General features: G+C 45.9%; 1 protein-coding gene across 1 annotated transcript in view; it reads left to right on the top strand.

Annotated features, from left to right (window-relative positions):
* LOC121548577 (acetyl-coenzyme A synthetase 2-like, mitochondrial) overlaps positions 1 to 10581 on the top strand; it is a 21937-nt gene extending 11356 nt beyond the window's left edge. The window contains exons 9-14 of the mRNA XM_041860051.2: positions 4643 to 4755; positions 6122 to 6248; positions 6365 to 6492; positions 7576 to 7639; positions 9226 to 9347; positions 9676 to 10581. Coding sequence (XP_041715985.1) covers positions 4643 to 4755; positions 6122 to 6248; positions 6365 to 6492; positions 7576 to 7639; positions 9226 to 9347; positions 9676 to 9852 — 731 coding nt within the window. The 3' untranslated portion in view covers positions 9853 to 10581. The remainder of the gene's footprint in view (positions 1 to 4642; positions 4756 to 6121; positions 6249 to 6364; positions 6493 to 7575; positions 7640 to 9225; positions 9348 to 9675) is intronic.
* The last annotated feature ends 6157 nt before the right edge of the window (positions 10582 to 16738 follow it).

The raw sequence follows: 16738 nt of genomic DNA on the forward strand, positions 1-16738 counted from the left end.
CAGCTAGCTAGCCACAAAGAATTGGTAGATGGCCACAATTTATTTTACATCTACCTTGCATAATATTAGTTTTAGGTCATTTTTGCCTGTTTTAACTAGCTGGCTAGCTAGATTATTACAATTCACATCTAGCTGATAATTATGAGGTAAAACGTTTTGCTTTGTGTATATCTAGTTCCGTCTGTTGTTGCCGTTGTCCTGGCTGGAAGAAGGTTCAGGGAATGGGGAGGTGAAGCCTGACTTAATACAGTAAGGGGGAGTGCGAGTGCTTCTCAAATGTATTGTTTTATGCATTCTCCACACTCTCGTCCTCACAAGAACGTACTCAAGAGAACGTGGTCGGAGGATGCACTCGGAGCATGAGAGTGTGGAGCACAGTAGTATGCATATTGAGAAACACCCAATGGGACGCCTAAAGGGACTGCTCAACCAAATGATGCCAAACACTTGATTTCTAGTTGTATACATAGTTCTGCGATGCTTATTCAAGGGCTTTTCGGTTCTTGTTTAGTTCCTTTTTTTTAGGAAAACGGTTTCCCTCATTTAGTAACACAGACCATTTACTTCTCAGTACTAGTTCTTATTAAGTTTTTTTATAGCTTCTTTAATGGGGAAAAGGTTCCTTTTTTTTTTGTATCACAGACCCATTCACTTCTCTGTTTATTGTTGTAGATTAGTGTACTGTACAGTGTGTGCTGGTCTGTCTAAGTTTAGTCTACTGCTTTGTGTGGAGCTGGTCTGGTTGGCGGCCAGCAGAAATGTTTAGTTCATGAACTTTCTAGGGAGTGCTTTTAACTTCCAGGAAGAACAATCCGTCTTAAAGGGGAGAGACTGGGCCGATCCTCTCTCCAATAAATATACTATTATGTAAGCACGCACACGTACGCACGCACACACACACTCTACACACACACACACACACACACACACACACACACACACACACACACACACACACACACACACACACACACACACACACACACACACACACACTACACACACTCTACACACACACACACACACACACACACACTACACACACTCTACACACACACACACACACACACACACACTCCACACACACACACTCCACACACACTCTACACACACACACACACACACACACACTCCACACACACTGCTCTCCAGCCAATCGAATGAAATGTTTTCTATCCCTTCTGGACTGCATGAAACCAGATGTTATTCTAATACTGCCAGATATCTGACCCCAGAGTGACAGCAGCAGCAGAGGAATTAGGAAACAAACACTTCGCAGAAATTCATTTCACTCTCTCTCTCTCTCTTTCTGACTGTAAGTCGCTCCGGATAAAAGCGTCTGCTAAAAGACTAAGAAGTCAAATGTTCTCTCTTTCCTTCCTTTTTTGCTCTGAAGGCTCACGACCAGTGAGTTCATTAGGTAGCTTTCCGTACTTTCTCTTTTTAGGGTCAATACCTCACACACCTTCATTGAATAGAAGGTTTGCTGTATTGTAACCAATTTGTAATATTATGTCAGTGGAAAATGGCCTACAATAACAGGCCTGTAACCAATGTTCTTTCACAAAATGAGTTTAGTGCTGGGCTATAAGAACATGTTTTGAAACAAAATCAGATTTCTCTAATAAATAGGATAATTTTGAGGCTAATCTAACAAAAAATCAGATTGACCCTATATATTTCAGTCCTCAATCCCACCAAATTAGAGTCATTGAGTCATCAAATAAATTCACTGGAATTATGTTAATTGTCACACAAGTGCCATATTAAAGGGACAATCTGGGATTGGTTCATCCATTTTGGGACTTTTTAATTAATGATGTATTGCCATTCGTTGTTTTTGTTTCAATCCCAGATTGTCCCTTTAATATTCTTAATTAAACATGCATAGTTTAGCGTGGAGCATTAATGACACAGATATGACCCAAATACTCTACCTCAGAACAGAGGATGATGTTGTTATGTTATTTTGTCTCTGAGATTTTCCAATTAGGACTAAATGGCATTATTGGTAATTGCTGGCAGTTTGATCTATGTGCAAAAAAAAAACATTACAGGGGCAAATAAGGAGATTTGACTGGCTGACTGACTGGCTGGTTGACTGGCTGGTTGACTGGCTGGTTGACTGGCTGGTTGACTGACTGACTGACTGGCTGACTGGATAGCTGGCTGGCTGGCTGGCTGACTGGCTGACTGGCTGGCTGACTGACTGGCTGGTTGACTGACTGGCTGACTGGCTGGCTGGTTGACTGACTGGCTGACTGACTGGCTGGTTGACTGACTGGTTGGCTGACGGGCTGGCTGGCTGGCTGACTAGCTGGCTGACTGGCTGGTTGACTGGCTGACTGGCTGGTTGACTGTCTGGCTGACTGGCTGGCTGACAGGCTGGCTGACTGACTAGCTGGCTGACTGACTGGCTGGTTGACTGACTGGCTGACTGGCTGGCTGGCTGGCTGACTGGCTGGTTGACTGTCTGGCTGACTGGCTGGCTGACAGGCTGGCTGGTTGACTGTCTGGCTGACTGGCTGGCTGACTGGCTGGTTGACTGGCTGACTGGCTGGCTGACAGGCTGGCTGGTTGACTGTCTGGCTGACTGGCTGGCTGACTGACTGGCTGGTTGACTGGCTGACTGGCTGACTGGCTGACTGGCTGACTGGCTGGCTGGCTGGCTGACTGACTCGCTGGTTGACTGACTGGCTGGCTGGCTGGCTGGCTGGCTGGTTGACTGGCTGGCTGGCTGGCTGGCTGGCTGACTGACTGGCTGGTTGACTGACTGGCTGACTGGCTGGCTGGCTGGTTGACTGGCTGGCTGGCTGGTTGACTGGCTGGCTGGCTGACTGACTGGCTGGTTGACTGACTGGTTGGCTGACGGGCTGGCTGACTGGCTGGCTGGCTGGCTGGTTGACTGGCTGGTTGACTGGTTAGCTGACTGGGTAGCTGACTGGCTGGCTGGTTGACTGACTGGCTGGCTGGCTGACTGGCTGACTGGCTGGCTGGTTGACTGGCTGGCTGACTGGCTGGTTGACTGGCTGACTGGTTGGCTGACTGACTGGCTAGCTGACTGGCTGGCTGACTGGTTGGCACCTTGCGGGATGTTAATATGAGGTGTCCTAGTTCTACGGAGACCCTGGGTGCGTCCCAAATGGTACCCTATTCCTTTTATAGTGCACTACTTTTGACCAGGGTCCATAGTAGTGCACTATATAGGGAATAGGTTGCCATTTGGGACTCAAACCCTCTGTCAGTCCAGCTCCACACCAGCCAGATTAACAGGGTGGATTAGCAGATTAGTCGATTAGCATGGCCTGGTCGAGGGATAGAGTCAAACCTAATTGCATTTAATTTACTTTTGAGAAAAAATAAGAAACCCGCACACTACTCTTGATAGTATCACTGCTCTTGATAGTATCACTGCTCTTGATAGTATCACTGCTCTTTAATAAGTTTTACGTAATACTATGGTAAAACTTAATAAAGAGCAGTGATACTATCAAGAGCAGTGATACTATCAAGAGCAGTGATACTATCAAGAGCAGTGTGCGGGTTTCTTATTTTTTCTCATCTTATTCAACTGTTACCATGGCACCTGCAACAAAGATAGCCCAGATGTGCGAGTGCATTTTGAATTGAATTTACTTTTAACATGGCCGTAATTCGCTCATTGACATCTGTAGTTAAAGGATCAGGCCTTGTTATGCTGACAGACTGACAAACTGGTCATTTACAAAAAGCTAGTTTATGTTCTCTTCTCTCCTTTCTCCTCATCAACCTCTACATATTTTTATCTCCTCTTACTTTCTCTAGTCTTTATTTAATAATTTTTTTAGGGGGTAGATCAGCTTTAATATTGCAGATAGATGTCAGGGGCTGATGTGGATGCGGTGTTGGAGTCAGGCGCAGGACACAGAAGCTTAGTTGATCCGACTTTAATAGTCACAGGAGCAAAATACAAATCCAACGGGCCTCAACAAACAGGAGGCGAGTGAATACGCAAAACAGTGCGTAAAGTGCGAAAAGCACTAACAACAAGAAAACAAATAACCTACACCAACGGACAGGCGTACAACAACACACAACTACAAACAAAACCAAAGGAAACTTATAGGTGACATAATCAATACGAGATATGGAACAGGTGCACTAATCAGACAAGACCAAACAAACATAGATAACATCAAACGGTAGCAGCTAGTACTCCGGGGACGACGAACGCCGAAGCCTGCCCGAACAAGGAGGAGGCGGAATTCGTGACAATAGATCGTGGCTTCTATCAATGTAATTGTCTGCATCATTTCCAATCCCCCATATATTTTTTTGGGTAAATATATATATTATTTTAAATATATTTTCCTTCTTTATTATTTTCCCCTAACCCTACCACCCCTCCCGTAATTGGAGTACTTTCTCTAGTCTTTATACTGTGACTTATTGTTTGGGGGATCTCTTCAGGGGCCACAACAATATGGTGTGGCCAAACTTTAGGCCCTGTTCAAATACTTGAAAAGGCATTCACCTATTCAGTCATGGCCGATCAGTGAAGAGAGCAAGGAAGGAAGCACTTTCAAATATTCAAACAGATTCAGTAGAAAAGCAGTTGATTAAAACTATCTCTCTCATTCCCGTAATATTCCCATCTCTCCAGAGACCGGTGGGATCTGCATTGCTCCCAGGCCGTCGGAACCAGAGGCGGAGATCATTCCGGGCATGGCCATGCGTCCATTTTACGGGATCAAGCCGGCGCTGCTGGATACTGAGGTAGCAACTGTGGCGATGGTGTGCTAGTCCCTTGGGGGGGTTCTCTCTCTTCTCTCTCTCTCTCTCTCTCTCTCTCTCTCTCTCTCTCTCTCTCTCTCTCTCTCTCTCTCTCTCTGTCTCTCCCCCTCTCTCTGTTTCTGGGCTCTCTCTCTCTCCCCCTCCCTCTCTCTCTGTCTCTCCCCCTCTCTCTGTTTCTGTCTCTCGCTCTCTCTCTCCCCCTCCCTCTCTCTCTGTTTCTGGACTCTCTCTCCCCCTCCCTCTCTTTCTCCCCCTCTCTCTGTTTCTGTCTCTCGCTCTCTCTCTCTCCCCCTCCCTCTCTCTCCGTCTCTCCCCCTCTCTCTGTTTCTGGGCTCTCGCTCTCTCTCTCTCCCCCCTCCCTCTCTCTCGGTTTCTGGGCTCTCGCTCTCTCTCTCCCCCTCCCTATCTCTCCCCCTCTCCCCCTCTCTCTGTTTCTAGGCTCTCGCTCTCTTTCCCCCTCCCTCTCTCTCTGTCTATCTTGCTTTCATTTTCTATCTCTCTCTCTCTCTCTCTCCCTACATCTCTTTCCCTCTCTCTCTCTCTCTGTCTCTCTCTCTCTCTCTCTCTCTCTCTCTCTCTCTCTCTCTCTCTCTCTCTCTCTCTCTCTCTCTCTCTCTCTCTCTCTCTCTCTCTCTCTCTCTCTCTCTCTCTCTCTCTCTCTCTCACACTCTCTCTCTCTCCCCCTCCCTATCTCTCCCCCTCTCCCCCTCTCTCTGTTTCTGGGCTCTCGCTCTCTCTCCCCCTCCCTCTCTCTCTGTCTATCTTACTTTCATTTTCTATCTCTCTCTCTCTCCCTATATCTCTTTCCCTCTCTCTCTCTCTCTCTCTCTCTCTCTCTCTCTCTCTCTCTCTCTCTCTCTCTCTCCCTCCTCTCTCTCGCTCCCTCTCTCTCTCTCTCTCTCTCTCTCTCTCTCTCTCTCTCTCTCTCTCTCTCTCTCTCTCTCTCTCTCTCTCTCTCTCTCTCTCTCTCTCTCTCTCTCTCTCTCACACTCTCTCTCTCTCTCTCCCTCTTTCTCTCCTCACTAAGAGCCACAACATTCTCTGACCAGCCGTTAATCTGTTGTTGGGGCTTCCCAGCTGTCTGGTCTGTTTGGAAGCAGTCTGATATCCCACTTCCCTCTTCTACACACAGTGCTGTTACTCTGCTGTCTATTCAACTAGAAATTCTGTTGTGTGGAGCGGAGTGTGGAACGGAGTGTGGAGCGGAGTGTGGACAAGTGGGTAACGCTCTCGCCAGGCGGGGGTTCCCTGTTCAATCCCCTACGCATTTCTGCACCCTCTATTCTGTGTCGTAAGGAGTTTGGAATTTGTTTGGAAATAGAAGTGTTGTTTTGTGTATTGTATCCAGGGTGAAGTGCTGAGTTCCAATGATTCGACTGGAGCTCTGTGTATATCCCAGGCCTGGCCTGGTATGGCCCGCACTATCCACAACCACCACCAGAGATTCACAGAGACATATTTCCAGCCTTATCCAGGTACTGACAAACCAAACCCACGCAGACTTTTAAAAACTAGCGCTCTACAATGCTCAATGCTCTATCTCTAGTGCTCTGCTAAATCAATCCCCTAAATTGTGTCACACCGCTACTAGGTTACTTCTTCACCGGCGACGGTGCGTACCGCTCCAAGGAGGGCTATTACCAGATCATCGGCCGTCTTGATGATGTCATCAATGTGAGCGGTCACCGGCTTGGGACTGCGGAACTGGAGGATGTGGTGGTATGTACACGATCATGATCATGTGACCAAATGTCCCTGTCAAAATAACTTCACAATCAGTGGTGTAGCGGAGAGTAAACGCACGTAAACGTAATTTCGCAAACCGCTTACCCCATCCTACCCCATCCTACCCCATCCTACCCCATTCTACCCCATCCCACCCCATCCTACCCCATCTAACCCCATCCTACCCCATCTAACCCCATCCTACCCCATCCTACCCCATCCTACCCCATCTAACCCCATCCTACCCCATCCAACCCCATATTACCCCATCCTACCCCATCTAACCCCATCCTACCCCATCCTACCCCATCTAACCCATCCTACCCCATCCTACCCCATCCTACCCCATCCTACCCCATCCTACCCCCACCCTACCCCATCTTACCCCATCTTACCCCATCCTACCCCATCTTACCCCATCTTACCCCATCCTACCCCATCCCACCCCATCTTACCCCATCCCACCCCATCTTACCCCATCCTACCCCATCTTATCCCATCCTACCCCATCCTACCCCACCCTACCCCATCCTACCCCATCCTACCCCATCCTACCCCATCCCACCCCATCTTACCCCATCCCACCCCATCCTACCCCACCATATCCCATCCCACCCCATCTTACCCCATCTTTTGCAGAAAAATGCATTGAAAGTATAGGGAGTGTTACTTTAACTGGGGGGGGATCCATAACAAATACAAATACAAATAATCAGTGCGTACGGCGATCAGCGTTTACCCACCATTTTTTTACCACTACATCACTGATCACGATCATGAGTCCAAATGTTCCTGTCAAAATAATTTCTTATTGCAGGACTTCGCCTGAGTCTACAGAAAAATCTGCTGAAATGTTGCTTATCGTATAAACGGCCTTGTTAATGTCATTTATATTTTAGTCATTTAGCAGACGCTCTTATCCAGAGCGACTTACAGTTAATGAGTGCATACTTTTCTTCATACTGGCCCCCCGTGGGAAACGAACCCACAACCCTGGCGTTGCAAGCGCCATGCTCTACCAACTGAGCTACGCGGGACTTATGATAGTTGAACTGATTCCATGGCATTCTCTCCTAGAACCAGTGTCCTGGAGTGGCTGAGTCTGCTGCGATTGGCTACTCCCATGACATCAAAGGAGAGGGTGAGTGACATCATTGAACTTTGAGGTGCACCATGGTTACATGATTATACCAATTGACTTTTACCCTGTTGTATGTCCACTTAACTCTCACTCTTAGTGACTAATTCAAGGTATCAACAACCAGGATTGGGTAGGTTACTTTATAAATGTAATCCGTTACAGTTAATAGTTACCTGTCCAAAACTGTAATCAATAACGTATTTTATGGATTACCCAAAATCAGTAACGTAATCTGATTACTTTCAGTTACTTTCAGATTACTTTCAGATTACTTTCAGATTACTTTCAGATTACTTTCAGTTACTTTCAGATTACTTTCAGATTACTTTCCCCTTAAGAGGCATTAGAAGACAGCAAAAGGGATCCTTTAAACACATTTGGTGTGTCATCATAGTGGTCTCTGATTGGTGGTCATCATTTGGTGTGTCATCATAGTGGTCTCTGATTGGTGGTCATCATTTGGTGTGTCATCATAGTGGTCTCTGATTGGTGGTCATCATTTGGTGTGTCATCATAGTGGTCTCTGATTGGTGGTCATAATTTGGTGTGTCATCATAGTGGTCTCTGATTGGTGGTTATCATTTGGTGTGTCATCATAGTGGTCTCTGACTGGTGGCCAGACTCCCTCAGGTGGAACAAACTTAAACTTGTGCCTATTTTTCAATGCTGAATTGAATGTCATTGAGAAAACAGAAAGGTGTCATCATGTATTTTTTTTAGCAAACATCCTTTCTGAATTTAAAAGTAATCCAATAAGTAATCTAGTTTTTCCAAAGTATCTGTAATCTGATTACAATATCATTGCTGGTAACATATCTTATTACAGTTACAGTATTTTTGTAATCAGATAACAAGTAACCCTGACTTCAGTTTGTAATCAGATAACAAGTAACCCTGACTTCAGTTTGTAATCAGATAACAAGTAACCCTGACTTCAGTTTGTAATCAGATAACAAGTAACCCTGACTTCAGTTTGTAATCAGATAACAAGTAACCCTGACTTCAGTTTGTAATCAGATAACAAGTAACCCCTGACTTCAGTTTGTAATCAGATAACAAGTAACCCTGACTTCAGTTTGTAATCAGATAACAAGTAACCCTGACTTCAGTTTGTAATCAGATAACAAGTAACCCTGACTTCAGTTTGTAATCAGATAACAAGTAACCCTGACTTCAGTTTGTAATCAGATAACAAGTAACCCTGACTTCAGTTTGTAATCAGATAACAAGTAACCCTGACTTCAGTTTGTAATCAGATAACAAGTAACCCTGACTTCAGTTTGTAATCAGATTACATGTAATCAGTTGCTCCCCAACCCTGTCAACAACAAATATACAGTTCACATCTTTTATTTCACCACCTTGACCCAACCACCTGTACGTGAACTTGACATAACCTTTAAGTGATCTTTATGCAAATTATGTAGCTGGACAATAGTAAACAACAAACAGATATTCTAGATATCCTTTGACCAATCAGATCACCGCTTTTGCCAATAATTGGGCAAAAGATCAGAATTGGGCTGCCTGTGTAAACACAGCCTTTATGGCTATATAACTGATATACTGTCCTCTTCTTTGACCAGGTGTGTATGTGTTTGTGGTGTTGAAGAAGGCAGCGGAGGTCCAAGAGGATGTTCTAGCCCGGCAGCTCAGAGAGATGGTGTCCAGGAGCATCGCCAAGTACGCCTGCCCAGACTTCATACAGGTAGTACTACTAATGCTGGTAGTCTAGTGGGTACTATTCACTTGTGATGCTTTCAATTGTTGAACCCTCTGCCTAATTTATAAGGTCATAAACAATGTCCTAAAGCCTCACAAGACTGCCCTGAACATGACTTATAACATTAACAGCCATGACAGCTGGGTTGTGTTAAGTAGGGCACGCTGTAGCAAAACGTTTTGCAACAGAAAAACGAAAAGCTGTGTTCTGGAAAACTTAAAGTAGTACCCTCCCCGTTTCAAAACGTTTTTAATGAAGGGAGGAAGGAAGGATGCACTTTTAAAGTATTCAAACAGGGCTTTTATCTCTGTAGGTGGTGAGGCATCTGCCAAAGACTCGCTCAGGGAAAATCATGCGTCGTGTCCTGAGGAAGATCGTAGAGGGGAACACGGACGAGCTGGGGGACCTCAGCACACTAGACGACCCCGACTGCGTACGCGAGGTCATCAGGGGTCACCAGCGTCTCCGTGGCGACGGCAAGCAGCAGTAACAACAGAGTATTAAAGGGACACCACCAATTTGTATCTTTTATTTTTTTACTACAGAATAAAGAAAAACCACCATTTTCAATGATATGGTGCTGGAGACAATGAATATGAGGTTAGACGTTGGTGAAGTGTCCCTTTAAGTTACAGAACACTCACATATTGTATTGTGTAGCACAAATGCCTCTGTCATGACCAATAGAGAATCATCATACCAGCTGTATACATTATATATATCTGCAACATTCTGAATGTGTGACCATGTTGAATAGACCCCACCCTTGGTAACTCTGGATCCACATCCATTCCCCCAAACTAGAGGGACGTGTAATACGCTTGGAAAACGCTTAGATTTGTGTGTATTGTTAGATAATACTGCATTGTTGGCGCTAGGAACACAAGCATTTCGCCTACACCCGCAATAACATCTGCTAAATATGTGTATGTGACCAATAACATTTGATTTGATTTGAGAACCTTAAAAAAACCCAACATCAGTCAGTAAAATGGTCTTTAATATTTCATGCTATTCTTTGTGCTCTGTTTCTTAAGCGCCTGTTCCGGATAACTTTAATGACTTGAGAAGAAAGGTATTTTTAGTATTGTATGCATGTTAGAGTTTTAAACTCCTGTTATTAGTGCATGATACAAGGCAGATTATATGAATTAACTTTGTTTTATACAGATTATTGATTTGAGTAATAAAGCAACAATAAACACTTTTTTTTCTTGGAGCTGCATCCTTTATTGGTCAGTCTCATTAAAAAGCATGAAAAATACATTTTGAATACACATTTTATGTCAATAAGAAAGTCAAAGACATCGTATATCACATTAAGACCCAGTATATTCTCAGTCTCCCGGGTGGCGCAGTGGTCTGTGCCACTAGAGATCCTGGTTTGAATCCAGGCTCTGTCGTAGCTGGCCGCGACCGGGAGACCCATGGGGCGGCGCACAATTGGTCCAGGGTAGGGGAGGGAATGGCCGGCAGGGATGTAGCTCAGTTGGTAGAGCATGGCGTTTGCAACGGCAGGGTTGTGGGTTCGATTCCCATGGGGGCCAATATGAAAAAAAAAATATATATATAATAATCTAACTGTAAAACTAACTGTAAATCTGCTAAATGACTAAAATGTAAATGTAAAATATTCGTCAGCAAACAATACACAGTCCCACAGCTTAACCTATTTTTGTTCAGTTTACAGTATATTCCACATTAAGTGAGCTGCATTAAGAGAGACGTTAGTTACCAATACTAGATACCATGACTTGGAGAGTGGTGCAGGCACATTGCGTTTGGGTTGTGGTTGTCTTCTGTTGAGTGGTGTTCAGTTACGTTGTGGTTGGATTTTGGTGTCAGTTACATTGTGGTTGGGTTTTGGTCAGTGTTAATTTCGTCAACAAAAATAGTGACTAAAATATTCGTCAAACACCTATTTTTCAGTGGTAATTGACAAGACTATAACGGACTAAATAGATGCTGAAAAAACTATAACTAAACAAAAATGATTTTGCAGTTGACTAAAACGAGGGGATATAAAAGTATCCGGGCTCCCGAGTGGCGCAGCGGTCTAAGACACTGCATCTCAGTGCTTGAGGCGTCACTACAGACTCCCTGGTTCGATTCCAGGCTTTATCACAACCGGCCATGATTGGGAGTCCCAAAGGGCGGTGCACAATTGGCCCAGCGTCGTCAGGGTTTGGCCGGTGTAGATAAGAATTTGTTCTTAACTGACTTGCCAAGAGTGTGCAAAGCTGTCAGCAAGGCAAAGGGTGGCTATTTGAAGAATCTCAAATATATTTGTTTAACACTTTTTTGGTTACTACATGATTCCATATGTGTTATTTCATAGTTTAGAAAATAGTAAAAATAAAGAAAAACCCTTGAATGAGTAGGTGTGTCCAAACTTTTGACTTTTGACAAAAGTATGTGGACACGCCTTAAAATTAGTGGATTCGGCTATTTCAGACCACACCCGTTACTGACAGGTGTATTACATCGAGCACACAGCCATGCAATCTCTTCATAGACAAAAATTGGCGGTAGAATAGCCTTACTGAAGAGCTCAGTGACTTTCAACGTGGCACCGTCAGTTCGTCAAATTTCCGCCCTGTGTCATGACTCTCTTGTGATGGTCCCAAGATCAGAATACAGAGAACCAACCGTCTACAGATCTCTCTCTCTCTCTCTCCCGCAGAACACAGGAGGGATTGATATGGGGGGGGGTTTATGACCCCTCGCGCAAAATCCCAAATGGTTTGCAGCAAATTACTCCTTGTTGGTCCCTGGTATTGGCGATCTGAATGTCTCTACAGGGACAGATTGCCGCCCCAAACGCTAAAGGACCAAAGGTGGACACTGGAACAGTATATTTCAACATCCGAATATTGGGAATGATGAGAGAGGGAATATGGAAAATTAAAGTCTATTTTGTGATGTCATTAAAACTTTAATAAAAACGTTATAACGAAAATATTGTAACTTGAATCAATAAAATCAATACAATTGTATTTATAATGCCCTTTTTACATCAGCAGATGTCACAAAGTGCTATAAAGAAACCCAGCCTAAAACCCCAAACACCAAGCAATGCAGATGTAGAAGCACGGTGGCTAGGAAAAACTCCCTAGAAAGGCAGAAACCTAGGAAGACACCTAGAGAGGAACCAGGCTCTGAGGGGTGGCCAGTCTCCTTCTGGCTGTGCCGGGTGGAGATTATAACAGTACATGGCCATTAAGGACAGATTTTTCTCCAAGATGTTCAAAGATTCATAGATGACCAGCAGGGTCAAATAATAATCACAGAGGTTGCAACAGGTCAGTACATCAGGAGTAAAGATCACTTGGCTTTTCATAGCCGGGCATTTAGAGGTAGAAATAGCAGGTGTGGTAGAGAGAGAGAGTTGAAAACAGCAGGTCTGGGACAAGGTAGCACGTCCGGTGAACAGGTCAGGGTTCCATAGCCACAGGCAGAAGAGTGGAAACCAGTCCTGAGGCATGGTCCTAGGGCTCAGGTCCTCCGGGAGGGGAGGGAGAGAGGGAGAGGACTGGGGACAGCCAGGAGTCATCAGGCCAGGTAGTCCTGAGGCATGGTCCTAGGGCTCAGGTCCTCCGGGATGGGAGGGAGAGAGGGAGAGAGAGAGAATTATTATTATTATTTATTATTATTATTATTATTAGAATTAGAGGGAGCATACTTAAATTCACACAGGACACCGGATAAGACAGGAGAATAACACCAGATATAACAGACTGACCCTAGCCCCCCCGGCACATCGACAATTGCAGCATGGATACTGGAGGCTGAGACGGGGGGACGACACTGTGGCCCCGTCCGACGATACCCCCGGACAGGGCCAACCAGGCAGGATATAACCCCACCCACTTTGCCAAAACACAGCCCCCACACCACCAGAGGGATATCAACAGACCACCAACCTACTACCCTGAGACAAGGCTGAGTATAGCCCACGAAGATCTCCTCCACTGCCCCAGCCCGAAGGGGCGCAAAACCGGACAGGAAGATCACGTCAGTGACTCAACCCACTGAAGTGATGCACCCCTTGAGTGGGTTGAGTCACTGAAGAGCTTTCATACTGTGCATTTCAAGTTTGCATCCGTTACGTTGTGTAGGAAATATCCAGGAGGATATTTTCGTAAAGATAGGAAGATGATTTTGGTTCTTTAACGAAACCGTAGAAACCTCAGAATACTTTTCCCCAGTAACTAGCCACGCCCACAGGAGCTCAGAAAGAGTGTCTTCATCACGTAAGTGTATAAAAGCGTATAGAAGAGTGTATAAAATATTGAGTTAAGAATTAACAAAGGAGACTAGACGGACCTGAAGCTGCAGCTAGGTCTATATTGGTCCGGACCCTGAAAACCAACAGACGGTTGAAGAAGACGAAGGAGCCTCTAACAGTCAATGCTACGGTTGAGAAAATGTTCTAAGTACTGTATCTAGGACCATCCGGCTACTCTCTTCAAATCATCGTCGACGACACTGTTCTCATAACCCCATCGACACGGATCATCGAAACAGCTGATTAGCCGTCCTCAGAAGATCACTCTTCCAGAACAGAACATCACCCTGTTAGTCCACTGACTACAGAACCAGACAACTATCATCCGGAACACGAGGAGAAAACCCCCATCGAGCCCTTTCCATGGAGGCCTGGGTCCAACAGAGATACACGACCTCCAACACATAAATACACTGCTCAAAAAAATAAAGGGAACACTAAAATAACACATCCTAGAGCTGAATGAATGAAATAATCTTATTAAATACTTTTTTCTTTACATAGTTGAATGTGCTGACAACAAAATCACACAAAAATTATCAATGGAAATCAAATTTATCAACCCATGGAGGTCTGGATTTGGAGTCACCCTCAAAATTAAAGTGGAAAACCACACTACAGGCTGATCCAACTTTGATGTAATGTCCTTAAAACAAGTCAAAATGAGGCTCAGTAGTGTGTGTGGCCTCCACGTGCCTGTATGACCTCCCTACAACGCCTGGGCATGCTCCTGATGAGGTGGCGGATGGTCTCCTGAGGGATCTCCTCCCAGACCTGGACTAAAGCATCCGCCAACTCCTGGACAGTCTGTGGTGCAACGTGGCGTTGGTGGATGGAGCGAGACATGATGTCCCAGATGTGCTCAATTGGATTCAGGTCTGGGGAACGGGCGGGCCAGTCCATAGCATCAATGCCTTCCTCTTGCAGGAACTGCTGACACACTCCAGCCACATGAGGTCAAGCATTGTCTTGCATTAGGAGGAACCCAGGGCCAACCGCACCAGCATATGGTCTCACAAGGGGTCTGAGGATCTCATCTCGGTACCTAATGGCAGTCAGGCTACCTCTGGCGAGCACATGGATGGCTGTGCGGCCCCCAAAGAAATGCCACCCCACACCATGACTGACCCACCGCCAAACCGGTCATGCTGGAGGATGTTGCAGGCAGCAGAATGTTCTCCACGGCGTCTCCAGACTCTGTCACGTCTGTCACGTGCTCAGTGTGAACCTGCTTTCATCTGTGAAGAGCACAGGGCGCCAGTGGCGAATTTGCCAATCTTGGTGTTCTCTGGCAAATGCCAAACGTCCTGCACGGTGTTGGGCTGTAAGCACAACCCCCACCTGTGGACGTCGGGCCCTCATACCACCCTCATGGAGTCTGTTTCTGACCGTTTGAGCAGACACATGCACATTTGTGGCCTGCTGGAGGTCATTTTGCAGGGCTCTGGCAGTGCTCCTCCTGCTCCTCCTTGCACAAAGGCGGAGGTAGCAGTCCTGCTGCTGGGTTGTTGCCCTCCTACGGCCTCCTCCACGTCTCCTGATGTACTTGCCTGTCTCCTGGTAGCGCCTCCATGCTCTGGACACTACGCTGACAGACACAGCAAACCTTCTTGCCACAGCTCGCATTGATGTGCCATCCTGGATGAGCTGCACTACCCGAGCCACTTGTGTGGGTTGTAGACTCCGTCTCATGCTACCACTAGAGTGAAAGCACCGCCAGCATTCAAAAGTGACCAAACATCAGCCAGGAAGCATAGGAACTGAGAAGTGGTCTGTGGTCACCACCTGCAAAACCAGTCCTTTATTGGGGGGGTCTTGCTAATTGCCTATAATTTCCACCTGTTGTCTATTCCATTTGCACAACAGCATGTGAAATTTATTGTCAATCAGTGTTGCTTCCTAAGTGGACAGTTTGATTTCACAGAAGTGTGATTGACTTGGAGTTACATTGTGTTGTTTAAGTGTTCCCTTTATTTTTTTGAGCAGTGTACATGCATTACTTACATTTACATTTAACATTTAAGTCATTTAGCAGACGCTCTTATCCAGAGCGACTTACAAATTGGTGCATTCAACTTAGGATAGCCAGTGGGACAACCACCCTTTTTTGTTTCTTTTTTTTTTACGGGGGGGGGGGTGGGGAATGGGGGGGTTTGGGGGTAGAAGGATTACTGTTATACTATTCCAGGTATTCCTTAAAGAGGTAGGGTTTCAAGTGTCTCCGGAAGGTGGTCAGTGACTCCGCTGTCCTGGCGTCGTGGGGGAGCTTGTTCCACCATTGAGGTGCCAGAGCAGCGAATAGCTTTGACTGGGCTGAGCGGGAACTGTGCTTCCGTAGAGGTAGGGGGGCTAGCAGGCCAGAGGTGGATGAACGTAGTGCCCTCGTTTGGGTGTAGGGTCTGATCAGAGCCTGAAGGTAAGGAGGTGCCGTTCCCCTCACAGCTCCGTAGGCAAGAACCATGGTCTTGTAGTAGATGCGAGCTTCAACTGGAAGCCAGTGGAGTGTGCGGAGGAGCAGGGTGACATGAGAGAACTTGGGAAGGTTGAACACCAGACGGGCTGCAGCGTTCGGGGCAAGGTATTAGGATTACTGTGAGAGTTGTTCCATGTGTGTGCAAATGTTCTCTCTCTCTCTCTCTCTCTCTCTCTCTCTCTCTCTCTCTCTCTCTCTCTCTCTCTCTCTCTCTCTCTCCCTCTCTCTCTCTCCCCATCAACCCCATGACCTCAACCCCATCAAACACTGTTGGGATGAATTGGAACGCCGACTGCGAGCCAGGCCTGTTCACCCAACATCAGTGCCCGACCTCACTAATGCTCTTGTGGCTGAATGGAAGCAAGTCCCCACAGCAATGTTCCAACATCTAGTGGAAAGCCTTCCCAGAAAAGTGGAGGCTGTTATAGAAGCAAAGGGGGGGACCAACTCCATTTTAATGCCCATGATTTTGGAATGAGATGTTCGACGAGTGGGTGTCCACATACGTTTGGTCATGTAGTGTACTTTATTGAGGAAAATTGTATATTAAGATGAATGCACCAACTGTAAGCCGCTCTGGATAAGATGTAAATGTAAAGTGTAATTAATAACTTC

The sequence above is a fragment of the Coregonus clupeaformis genome, chromosome 33, assembly GCF_020615455.1.
Source record: "Coregonus clupeaformis isolate EN_2021a chromosome 33, ASM2061545v1, whole genome shotgun sequence".
Taxonomy (NCBI): Eukaryota; Metazoa; Chordata; class Actinopteri; order Salmoniformes; family Salmonidae; genus Coregonus; species Coregonus clupeaformis.